The following is an 11,788-nucleotide window of genomic DNA, read 5'->3' on the forward strand; positions in this document are numbered from 1 at the left end:
GGCGGCGGTGCGGCGGAAGGGCGGCTTCCGGCGGCTTCCGGCGGCTTCCGGCGGCTTCCGGCGCCCTCCCGGCGGGGCGGGAGCGGGGCGGGAGCGGGGCGGCCCCGCCCGCGGGGTCACCGCCCCACCCGCCCGGCCGGCAACGCGGCGGCGGTCGCGGCGGCGGCGGCTCCCTTTGTGGCCCGCGGCAGCCGCCCGGCAGCGATGGACGCGTGCGCGGCGGCGGTGGAAGGTGAGGCGGCGGCGGCGGCGGGGGGCGGTGGCGGCGCGGACCCGGCTCCGTCACGCTCTGCGGGCATCAGCGCGGGGCCGCGGCCCCGGGAGCTGTCCAGGGCGACCCGGGAGCAGCACTGCCCCGCGGACAGTTCACCGTGCCCCGGTGGGGTTCCCCTTCCTTGCCCGGGCCCGGTGCCGCGTGACACGGCCCGGCCCGGGCAAGGCCCGGTTTCGAGTGTTCAGCCGTCCGGCACCTCCCAGCGCGGCCTGACGCGGCGTTGGCCGCCGGTCCGGTGGCAGCGTGTCATGGCAAGACTGGCAGGACTAGAGGAAATGGCCCGAAGTTGGGTCAGGGGAGGTTTAGGTTGGGTATTAGGAAAATATTTTCATGGAAAGGGTTGTCAAGCACAGGAATAGGCTGCCCAAGGAAGCGGTGGAGTCACCATCCCTGGAAGTGTTAAAAAACCTGTGGAGATGGCACTTAAAGACATGGTTTAATGGTGAACATGGTGATGGTGCTGGGTTCACGGTTGGAGTTGATGATCTTAAGTCTTTTCCAACCTTAACCTTTATCTATGAAGACGATACAAATGATGTATTCAGATAAGATACCCACTCTCCCTCTTCTGTGAGTGCCCTTCCCCCTCAGGTTTGACCATGTTGCCACGGAGCTTAAAAAATCCCCGAGTTTCTGCTTAGCCCTGGGATGTGCAGTGTAACATCGCTGGGTCGGGCCAGCTCTGTGTAAACTGGGCGTCTTGGACAGCTCCTCCACCCTGGGAAGCCCATGCTGGTTTATGCTGTCTAGAAATGATGTCAGGGTATGTCAGTCTCTTTTTCACAAATGAAACAGTATTTTAGATCTCAAACCTATCATAAGCAGCATAAAAAATCTGTCAGATGGAGGAAGCCTATTTAAATTGTGTATTTTTTTGGATGCAAGTAACCACGTGCAGAACTGGGAGGGAAAAGTTACCAGAGATTGCCCGTGTGTGTTGCTCGTGTCTGTGTGAGGACAGCCCAGTTTCTCCCTTCTTGGGGTGCTGTGCTTATTTTGGCAAATAGAGCTGAATAAATGATGACTAAAACATCTGCCTCGAGAGCACTCTGCACCTCTATTACCTAATAATATAAGATGACTTGAAGTGCTTTTGTACACAAGTTATATAATGCCCATGCAGTACATAACAGCATCTACAGCAACTACTAATGTCAATAGAAAGGATTGCTGGACTCTTAATTCAGTTATTTGAGGCTTTATGTAATGGGATTGGCAGGAAAAATACTTTCAGAGAATTCTTCAAAGCACAAGCAGTGGAAATTAGTATTTTAGAGTCTTTCAGAAGCAGTGATGTTTTATTTGAAATTCCCACAGTGGAAGAATATTTCTGTCCTTAAAGGTAGTCTTAGGATAACTATTGAATTTCAATTTTATTGAAAACCCTTAACTGTTCTGCTTATAACATTTAATTTATTTTAATGTAAAATACATGTTTTCATGATGGAGAATGTTACTTTGTCTCTCAAATTTCAGCTCTTTAAAAGAATTTTCTATTCTCACAAACTGCATTTTTAAAACAAAAGAGCTCCTCAAATTGCTTAATTGAAAACTCGTTACTGAACTGCATACTTTTTTGTCTTCTCACAAAAGCCTGCACATAAATTTCTTTAAATTTGTACTTCGTATTTTCAGAGCCTCCATCTCAGAGTTTTTTTGATCATTTTTATACATCAAAATAAAAGTTGCTATTGTGTGTCTTACTTATTTTTTCAGTTCCAAGAATACCAAGTTTAGTTCTATATCCTAGATGTTTCTTGTCAATATCTTAGATAAAATGGTTCTTTTATATTGTTATTTATATTGTAAGGTTTTTTGTGACTTGAATCACCAAACACTTTCTAGGCTTATCTTAAAATAAAAGTGGAAAAAACAGCCCCCAAACTAGGAGATGCATGCTGACAAAAAAATGCACATTGAAATTCAGCTTTCAGGTGCAGGAAGATGACGGCAGCTTCCGTCAAATTGGTTAAGCTGGGGAGAGCATTAGCTCTGTCCTGACTGTGGCAATGTGACAGTGGGGTTCAGATTTTATATCTGACAGAAGGAGTTGCCATAGAGAAAAGCTGCTGCAAAAAAGGTAAAAGTCAAGGAGATGGTGCAGCTCTCCCAGAGGCTTTTAAATCAGCCAGCATTTCTGTGCCTAAGAGTAAGTGGTTCAAACCTGATTTTTGACATCTGGTGACACCTCAGGAGCAGGGATCCTTCCAAGTCAGTGCTCATCTGTAGCTGTAAATTCTCCTGTTAGTTATTTAGTATTGGAAGAGGCAGTGAGGAGAAGAAAAGTCCTTAAAGCTGGAGGATGAAAGGCTAAGAAATTTTTAAATTTGGACCATCACACATTTATAACACACATTTTTGGAGGGAAAAAAAAAAGCACTGGATTAAGTATTAAAACAATTGCAGTATTTTTTAATTTAATATAGCCTCCTGTGTAAAAATTACTAAGAACCTGTATCAAAGGAGAAAAGAATTGACGGGTCATATGAGGAAGAAAAGCCTGCCTTTTCCCTGATGAGTGTTTTCTATTATTTATTCTCCTTCAATTGATTCTCTGGGAAAACCTATAAATAAACAAAAACTGGGTTTGTAACATTTAAAATCTGAAGGCTCACTTCAAAAAGGCACTTCTGTTACTACCTATACAAATACAGGTGATTTTCTTGCTAGAAGAGCTCATAAACCTGGGCAGGAGCATTTCATTGCTGATTTATGTAGTGAAGGAGTGCAGTAATTTCTGCCACTGACTGTGGCCTGTACATATTTTTGTTGAATTTGATAGGACATTTGTTCTTGTCAAAGTTTTTGAATCTTAAGAAAAAACAGGAACCCCTGTGGTTCAAGTCCACAGACTGCATAGGGGGGAGAAAAAGGAACAGATCAGTAACTGAAGATGAAAGGTATCTTATATGATCTTGGTGTTCTTCGAGCATCCCTGAACAGCGACAGGTTCCAAGAGGCCACACTGTGGATGTGTCATTTTGATGGCCACATGTCGAATGTGCCGAGAGTCGCATTTTGTCAAACGTACTTTGTGCCAAAGCCGTGTATGTCTGTACAGCTGCTGGCAGAGTCTAACACGTGTCACTGAGGTGCAAAAAATTCCAAATAAATGCTCCTGCAGCAGGAGGAAGGGTGTTCAGGTTTGGGTTTCAGCTCCCCTCGGTGCTGGGCGGACGTGCCGGCTACGCCAGCGTTGGTAGGGCAGCGCCAGGTGCCCGCGGGAAGGAAATGATAGCGGGAAATAGCGTCTCCACGGCCTTGTCCACACGGTCAGCCGTAAGGCAGGTGTCGGGGGTTTACTGCCGCCTCCGCCCGGGACACGGAGCGCGGGGGAGCCGGGAGCCAGGCGGGAATTGCCAAGGCCGCAGCAAGGCCCGTGTGCGGGACCCGAGGCGTCCCAAGGCCTGCGGTGGAGCAGGGTCGGAGCCACACACTCGGCACCTCGGGGTGCGCAGCCGGCCTCCTGCAGGCGGAGGGCGGTGACGCAGGCGGTGCGTCCCAGCAGTGTCCGGGGCTCCCGGAGCGCCGAGCGCCGCGGCCGCGGGGGTGCCGGCGGCGGGAGAGCGCGGGGCGGGCCCGGCCCAGGGGCGGGAGCGGCGGGAGCGCGGCCCGGCCCCGCCCCGGCCCGAAGGTTCCCGAGGCCGCTCGGGTCAGAGCCGAGGGCAGCGCGGGCAGCGCCCCCCGGCGGCGGCGCGGCGGGTGCCGGCGGTGCGGGAGGCGGCGGGGCCGCGGCCGGAGCTCGGCGCAGGTAACGGGGGGAACGTGGGCCCGGGGGGCTCGGCTGTCCCTCCCACCCCACTGGGGACTCAGCACGGCTCGGCGAGCAGGGAGCGGCGGAGGGGCCGCCCGTTAGCCTGGGCCCGGTGCCGCTAGGCCGCTGCCCGGGCCCTCCGCTGTCAGCGCCGCCGCTCCCGCTCGGCCTCCGGCCTCGGGCCGGCCGCTGCTACCCCGGCGGCGGCCCCGCTCGGAGCGCGCGTTCTCACGGTCAAGCCCCCCGGGGTCGCGGGGGGAGCCGGGCGGGACGCGCTCCCCGGGCTGGCGTGCGGCGGCCGCGGGGCTCCGGCCTCGGCGTCTCATCCGGCCCGGCCCGGCCTGCGGAAATAAAGTTTTACGGGTAAAATTAGAGCCCGTGACTCGCTGTTCTGTATTTTGATGTTGTTTTTTGCAGTTTATTGGGGGGGCTTGAATGGGCAGTGCTGACAGATGGGTTACTTTGACTTAGCAGATCTGTTTTGTTACGGTGCTGCTTCAGTATCTCGGTTTGAAATACAAAGCCGTGCAAATATATGACGTGGGATCAAAATAAGTTTATTTTTTTGGGGAAGGAAGTGTACTATCCATAGCGTTTTCATTAACTCAGTTGACTGGTAATATACAGACACACAGGTTCTGCTGTCTGACCGTAAATAACTTCATGTTATTGCACTTTCTCATGACAATTTACAGAATATTTCACAATTAAAAAGAAATGACTAATAATGTTTAAAGCTGCTTGATGGACCCAAAACTTCCATCTTCTTGGTTTTATAATTAACCCTATTTGCTGTTGCATAAGGTAAGGTGGTGTTGCTCTGTTCCCCACCTTGTAAGAACAGAGGATATATTCAGAATTCCACTTACCTTGTGTAGAAGGTGAAAGGACAAACAACAATAAGAAACAAATTTGCGGAGTGCAGTAGCACATAATCTTCTGAACAGTATTTCAGGTTTGTTTTTTTCTAAAGAAAGAATAGACAGTAAATATGTGAATGTTCTCATGCAGTTAAAACTGTAAATCTGCATTTTTACTAATTTGATATCTTTTGCTTTCCCTTTGTAGGAATGGAGGGGAAAAAACTTATTTCTGCAACAGACACGCAGTATTCTAGCGTGCTCCTTCAGTCTTTGAATGAGCAACGTGGCCATGGACTTTTTTGTGATGTTACAGTCATCGTGGAAGACCGGAAATTCCGAGCTCACAGAAACATTCTTTCAGCCTCAAGCACTTATTTTCACCAGCTTTTCTCAGTGGCTGGTCAAGTGGTTGAACTGAGCTTTGTAAGAGCAGAAATTTTTGCAGAAATTCTTAATTATATTTATAGTTCCAAAATAATCAGCATTCGATCTGATTTACTTGATGAACTGATTAAATCAGGGCAGCAGCTGGGTGTTAAATTCATAGCTGATCTGGGCATACCTCCGGCTGAAGGCAAAAATGTGCTAAGTGAGGTGAAAGACAGTGCTTCAGAAACTTCAGCTTCTAGTCCAAATCAAAGAGATGCTGAAACGCAGGTAACTGTAATCAGGCCAGATAGTCAAGAGGCAACAGATGGGATGCCAGTTATAACACAGTCATTCTCCTTACATGGCATAGAATATGAGACTACAAAAATTACAGTGAGTGATTCGGATGATGAGGATGATGATGTAATTTTTTGTTCTGAGATTGTTCCTCCAAAAGAATGTACTAAAGACAAAAATACTGCAAGCCAGAACCAGCCTTGCTCAAGTCCAGCTGGAGCTTCTGACCAAAAATCCTGTGGCAGTGGTGGCTCTCCCCATTTGACAAACACCACAGCAGCTCAGAACCTCGCTTTGTCTGCCAGTCAGCTAAGCCCAAACCAAACACAATCAGGTGCTGAATCACTTGTCTCGGCAACACCGCAGCATTTTACTCCTAATATCATTGTGCTAAACAAGCCTCTGCTTAACTCATCACTTGGTGCCAGCTCCTTGCATCAAACACATGTGACTCCTACAATTAATTTACTTGAGGAGAACCAGCAGCCACCCAATAATGGCTCCGTAACTGAAGTGGAAGCAACTGCTGTTGATGATGAAGAGGTTGTTGAAGATGATGTTGATATCATTAGTTCCTCTAGTCCTGGTTCGGTCAGCAGCAGCTCTTTGGTTCAGCAACCTGCTGTTCTTAAGGCAGTGAGCACTGAAGGAACAGGTGTACAGAAAAAACAGGTTGTTACATTTTCACAAGAGCCTTCTGCTAAACCTGGAGAATTTAAAATAAAAATCTCAGATGTCCTTTCGGGAAACAACAAAGAATTAAGTTCGGGTCTAGCATCAAAGAATGTGGCAGATGGGCAGAAAATCATAACATTAGATACAGCAACTGAAATAGGAGGCTTATCCACAGGCTGTAAGGTTTATGCAAATATCGGTGAGGATACCTACGACATAGTCATCCCTGTGAAGGGTGATTCCGAGGAAGCAGAAGCCAAGCCTGATGACATGCCCACAAAGTCTGGTGATGAATCTCCAAAGGGAAAACGCATGAAAGTAAAGCACGATGACCACTATGAGCTCATAGTGGATGGCAGAGTCTACTACATTTGTATCGTGTGCAAGAGGTCATACGCATGTCTGACGAGCTTGCGGAGACATTTCAATGTCCACTCCTGGGAGAAGAAGTACCCGTGTCGCTACTGTGACAAAATTTTTGCTCTTGCAGAGTATCGTACCAAGCACGAACTTCACCACACCGGGGAGCGAAGGTACCAGTGCTTGACGTGTGGCAAATCTTTCATCAGCTACCAAATTACGGCCTCCCACATAAGATCGGTGCACAGCCAAGACCCTTCTGGAGACACCAAGCTGTACCGGCTGCACCCCTGCAGGTCCCTGCAGATCAGACAGTATGCCTACATTAGTGACCGCCCCAGCAGTGTCCCGGTGATAAATGAGGGGGGAATTGTCTATCGTGTTGGCTCAGGGAAGGATGGCACTGAAGGAACAACATCCAACCCTCCAGCTAAACAAATCACCTGGGATGACATTTTCGTTCCACAGGGAAATGAAACAATTTTTAAACAAAACCCATCAGAGGGAAGTACGGAATTTGAGTTCGTGATACCAGAATCTTACTGAAATGTTTTAAATGCTGGAAAAAGTATTCAGCGCAGGAGCAGTGCAGCTGTTTTAACTGAACTGTTGAAATTGCTGTAAAATCAAAGGTTAAAGTCAAAACAAGTTAACTTGTTCTACCAAGTCACCAAATGGTAGCACTTAGATGGACCATGTTAACTGCAGTGATTTGTGGAAGCAATTACTCAGAAAATTTACGTGAATAGAAAGTAAGACATTTCTAAGGCACTGGCAGTGTTTTCTGGTATGTTAAATTTGGTCAAACCATGAGGATTTGTAGCTTGAAAATGTACAATTCCTTCTAAAGAGCTAGAAATATTTCTAAAATAATTGAGGTATTTCCTGTACCCATACTTACCATGTAAACCCTTTCTTTCATGTTAGCACTTTAATGCTGAATTCTGTTTAGATGTTAACCAAGAAAACAATAAGACTTTTTAGTCATAGTATCTTGGTCATGGAACCATTTAAAAAAAATAATCCCACAATTTGCATTTGTGAGCAAGGGGCCAAAATACATGATCCCCTACTACACTGGAGTAGTCTGTTTTTGAGCTAGCATCTTAATTCTGCTTTTATAAATGTTACATGTCTTCATGCAAACAGTCTGGTCAACAAGCAATACTCCATTAGGGCTAACTTGAACAAACTTTACTTACACTTGGCAGTATGGTGAGCAAAGTATTCAGTGTCCTGGACCATGATATTTTACTCTTTTTGCAAGGTAAAAACCAAACCCCACAAAGCTCCAAAGTGAAGAAGAGTAGAACACTTAGGAAGGAGATAATTTCACCTTCTTAAAGCGTGAGGAACATTGTGAGGTTTTCTTACTGCTGGAAAAAATTCCAGTAATTTGGTTGATAAAAAGTGCTGTTCCCTTTTTTTTCCCTTCAAGAAGAAGGGCTTCAGTCCGGAATTTTAAAATTTATGATAAAAAAATATATTTTTTTTTAGCTGAAGGCTTCTCACAACTATGAATTCATGTAAGTGCTGTACTGGTTTAGCACTGAGACTGCTGAGGATCTTGTATGCCTGTTTGGCTAGATCTTCAAGTGAAACAGGGATTTGGATTTCCCCCCCACACTTGCCCCCATATATACATTTTGGAAGATGAGGACTAAACCAACAACCAGAAAATACCCTTTATCCACCATGGCCCACTGTATAATTTCTCTGCAGCTGTCTAGTTGTCACCTGTTTCCAGGTTTGGGTTTATTATGTTGCCCTTTTAATCTCCTTGCAATTGGTGCCTGTTTAAGCACTTAGAAGATGAATTAGATATCCAACTTGGTCAGGAAATGGTAGATCTGAGAAAAACAGCTGTTTACTGGAGTCATAGTTTAGCATTTCAGAGTTAGTGACTTGTTGAATTTTTGTAAATGGTAATTTGAAAACTCCTCAAGTTCTAGAGGTGACTGAGAAAAGACTGTGGTGCATAGTACTAGTTATGGAAACCTTTCATTGCTTAAATTGCAGTTACAGGTTTCTCTTTTCTTTTTCATGTTTTAAGTGAGCATCTTGATTTTATGATTTTCAAAGTTAGAGGTTTTAGACATAGAGTACTCTAGACAGAAAGGTGCTTAAATAGTGCTACAGAGAAGATACCAGAAATCCGTGTGAGCAACGATGGGAGGAGGATTTATATACCTGGTGCATGTAGCGTTCAGCACTTCTCTTTTGTCAGCCAAGAACATGATATACCTGATTATTTCCAGATCATACTGCAGATTCCTTTGAATACAATGTGTAATGCTTTAAATGTGGGATGTAACTGTGGTGGCATTTCTGCAGTCAAACATTATCCTCATGTGACATGAGTGTGGATTGCCTGTGTCGGCACAGGCAGCTCGGCCACAGCTGGCTGGTGCTATGGTGGGGCTTCCTGAACTTTGTGATGAAACAAATGCAATGTTATTTTTGTTATTGACATGACACATGTTTAATCACGGAATAGTCTTGAGTTGGAAGGGACCCACAAGGATCATAGAGTCCAACTCTTAAGTAAATGGCCCGTATGGGTTATCTGGAATTAAGCATACATTACAAAGTGCAAAATTAAACATAATGGCTATCACTATTTGCTGCTGATATATTTAAAACCTTAAATTAAACTGTGCCTAGTAAAGGTCTCTTTTTGGAGGAAAACTGGAAAATTAGGGCTTTGTAACTATTTTTGCTAGAAGACTCGTGCTTGCATGTGTCTCAGGGTCTTCAGTTTTCCTTGGAAGTGATTTTTGATATCCAAAGTCCAGAGGTATGTAAAGCATTTTTTAAATTTCACTTCCAGTATTTATTGGTTTGGAAACATTTAAAATCCATTCCTTTAAAACTTTTTATGGGGCCATGAGTAAGCTTTTATATTTAGATTTCTGGCTATTGCACTTATATTTGTGGTTTTGTTTGTTTTTGTAAGCAGTTAACTTCCAGTTTAACTTAATGAAAAAACTTATGTAAATATTAAGAAACTGGCTTTGGGATAATGGAAGAAAAAGGTTGAATCTGACAAAGCATTTATATAGAAATTAAACATTTCAACAGACTAAGGTAGCAAACCTCACAGTCATTTATTGTGCATATAAAACCATTAACAGATCTGCTGCAGAATATGGTAATGGTGGCTGCATCCTCACTGTCTGGTTTTCTTTGGGGATTCATACCATAACATTCCACTATGTGAACTAAATAAATATTGAAATAACATCTATTGCTTGTTTATTTTGTTCTGTTAAGGCATGCAGCTTATAAAAAGATGCAGAAGCTGACAACTATATACATTGAATTCTGAGTTCTACAGCTATTGCCTAGGAAATGTTCTGTGTGAATCATTCCTTGGTTTTTCCCGGTCTGTGATGTATATAGTTGTACAGTCTTTCCTTAACATACTTTTTAAAGTTGTGTTCCACTTTTCATTAATCAATACGTGATATTAGTTCTTAGAGCTTTCTATGGCAAAAATAAACAAGTTTAATTCTAAAGATGGGTGTAGTATATTTCTTTTTGATGGCAACTCAGTTTCTATAGTCTTAACATGTTTGTAGCTTCCTTTTCCAGATCTTTGGGTGTGGGAGCTTTGGTGGGTCGGACGGTCGGGACGGACGGAGACGAGAGATCTCTGAAGTCAGATCTTGGAACATGTGGTTTACTGCAAAGGGTGTGGGTACAGGGGCACTGCTTAGAGCTGCCAGCCACAGCTCGGAGCAGGCCCAAGAGAGCAAGAGTGTAAAAGTAAGAGCAAGTAAGTAGAGTGGAGTGAGAGATAAGTAAGAGAGGAATGAGAGTGTGAGAGAGTAATGAGAATGGAATGGTGAAGTCCTGGTTACAATACAATAAATCATCTTCTGTACTGAATATTCTAATTGTCACTAACCAATCTAATACAAGATACAAATCCTATAGCATTTACCTACAGCCTGTAAGAGTTCTTATATTACCATAGAGTGTTACATCTTAACTTCTAAAAACTACTCTTTGGACCCGTTCTGCTGAGCTAGTAGGGTCTGCTCTGACCCTTGGACCTGCCTGCAAGCAGAGGGTATTGTTCCATCAAGAGGGGATTACCTTCAGTCGGCCATACCATTGTTTTCCAGTTGTTCAGTAACTAAGACTTGGTATTTCAAAGGTGGCTTTCATTTCGATGTCGCTTATAGTTTTCATATTCCCAAAATCTTTTGTCAGGCAATCATATTTATAAGGCTTTCCTGTTTCATCTTCCCCAACATTTGGGACTAGCAGGGAACCCACTGTTGGGGGGGAACAGGGAGAGGTGTTTTTATTTGGGCCTTAGTTTTGTTTCTTTGTTTTGATACTGTTTAATTGGTTTTGTTGAACACTTTCCAAGAAAGCAAATTAGCTCAGCAACTCCAGTGTGTTGTGAGCTGAATGCTGTGATAGATGGGATAGATGGGAACTCTCAGGACAGGCAGAGCTCCTGTGGAACAGTCTGACCAACTGCTGGCATAGCAAATGAGCTCAAAGTCAAAAAAACCATACCTAGTGACCAGTAAAACGTACATAGTGACCAGTGCAGTGCTTTCAGCTCACTCATGGTTTGGGCTCCTCTTCTTACCAGCTGCTGACTGGTTGATTTGTGAGAGTTCCATTGTTGGTGACCCGGGGCCAACAGGAAATAATTGCTTACTTTGTGTAGACTTCTTATTACATGTAAGGAATACAATTTAATAAGTAACATACTGAATTATGTTTTAGATGCCTTTATCTCCTTGGCATAGGGCTTCTACCTTGCTCTGCTGACACCAAGGAGCAGCTGACATCATCAGGACAGAATTAGGCCCAGAGTAAGCAAAGGAGACACCTAGACTCCACTGGTTGGATTATTCAGATCTGTGTTAAGTGAAAAATCAGCAGTAATAACTTTAGAGTGCTTGACGGCAGGGCACTATGTTATGTGGGTAGAACTGCAGAATTATCAAGTGTGGGGGCATGGCAGCCTTCAAAAACAGAACTTAAGGAGGTTTTGGCTAATCCTGGTAGAAATATGTCTCCAAGATAGTGAATAGAGATGGGAGGTTTTTTGTTTCTTGGGGTTTTGTTTTGCTTTGTTTTTTTTTCAATGCAAATTTTACTAACTTTTTAAAACTAATCTTAAAGATGCTTGTAAAACAGGAAGGTTGCTAAAATGTAAAATAGAACTGG

General features: G+C 44.6%; 1 protein-coding gene across 2 annotated transcripts; it reads left to right on the top strand.

Moving 5' to 3' along the window:
• The first annotated feature begins 138 nt into the window (after positions 1-138).
• Positions 139-10,110, top strand: ZBTB33 (zinc finger and BTB domain containing 33). 2 transcript variants are annotated; one of them, XM_032124291.1, is made up of 2 exons: positions 139-232; positions 5,097-10,110. In XM_032124291.1, the coding sequence occupies exons 1-2, from the start codon at positions 205-207 to the stop codon at positions 7,136-7,138; spliced, it is 2,070 nt and encodes a 689-aa protein (XP_031980182.1). In that variant the 5' UTR covers positions 139-204; the 3' UTR covers positions 7,139-10,110. The 2 variants fall into 2 exon arrangements, with proteins under 2 accessions (XP_031980182.1, XP_031980183.1); XM_032124292.1 differs by lacking the exon at positions 139-232 and adding an exon at positions 3,990-4,025.
• The last annotated feature ends 1,678 nt before the right edge of the window (positions 10,111-11,788 follow it).

This window comes from Corvus moneduloides, chromosome 14 (genome assembly GCF_009650955.1).
Source record: "Corvus moneduloides isolate bCorMon1 chromosome 14, bCorMon1.pri, whole genome shotgun sequence".
NCBI lineage: Eukaryota > Metazoa > Chordata > Aves > Passeriformes > Corvidae > Corvus > Corvus moneduloides.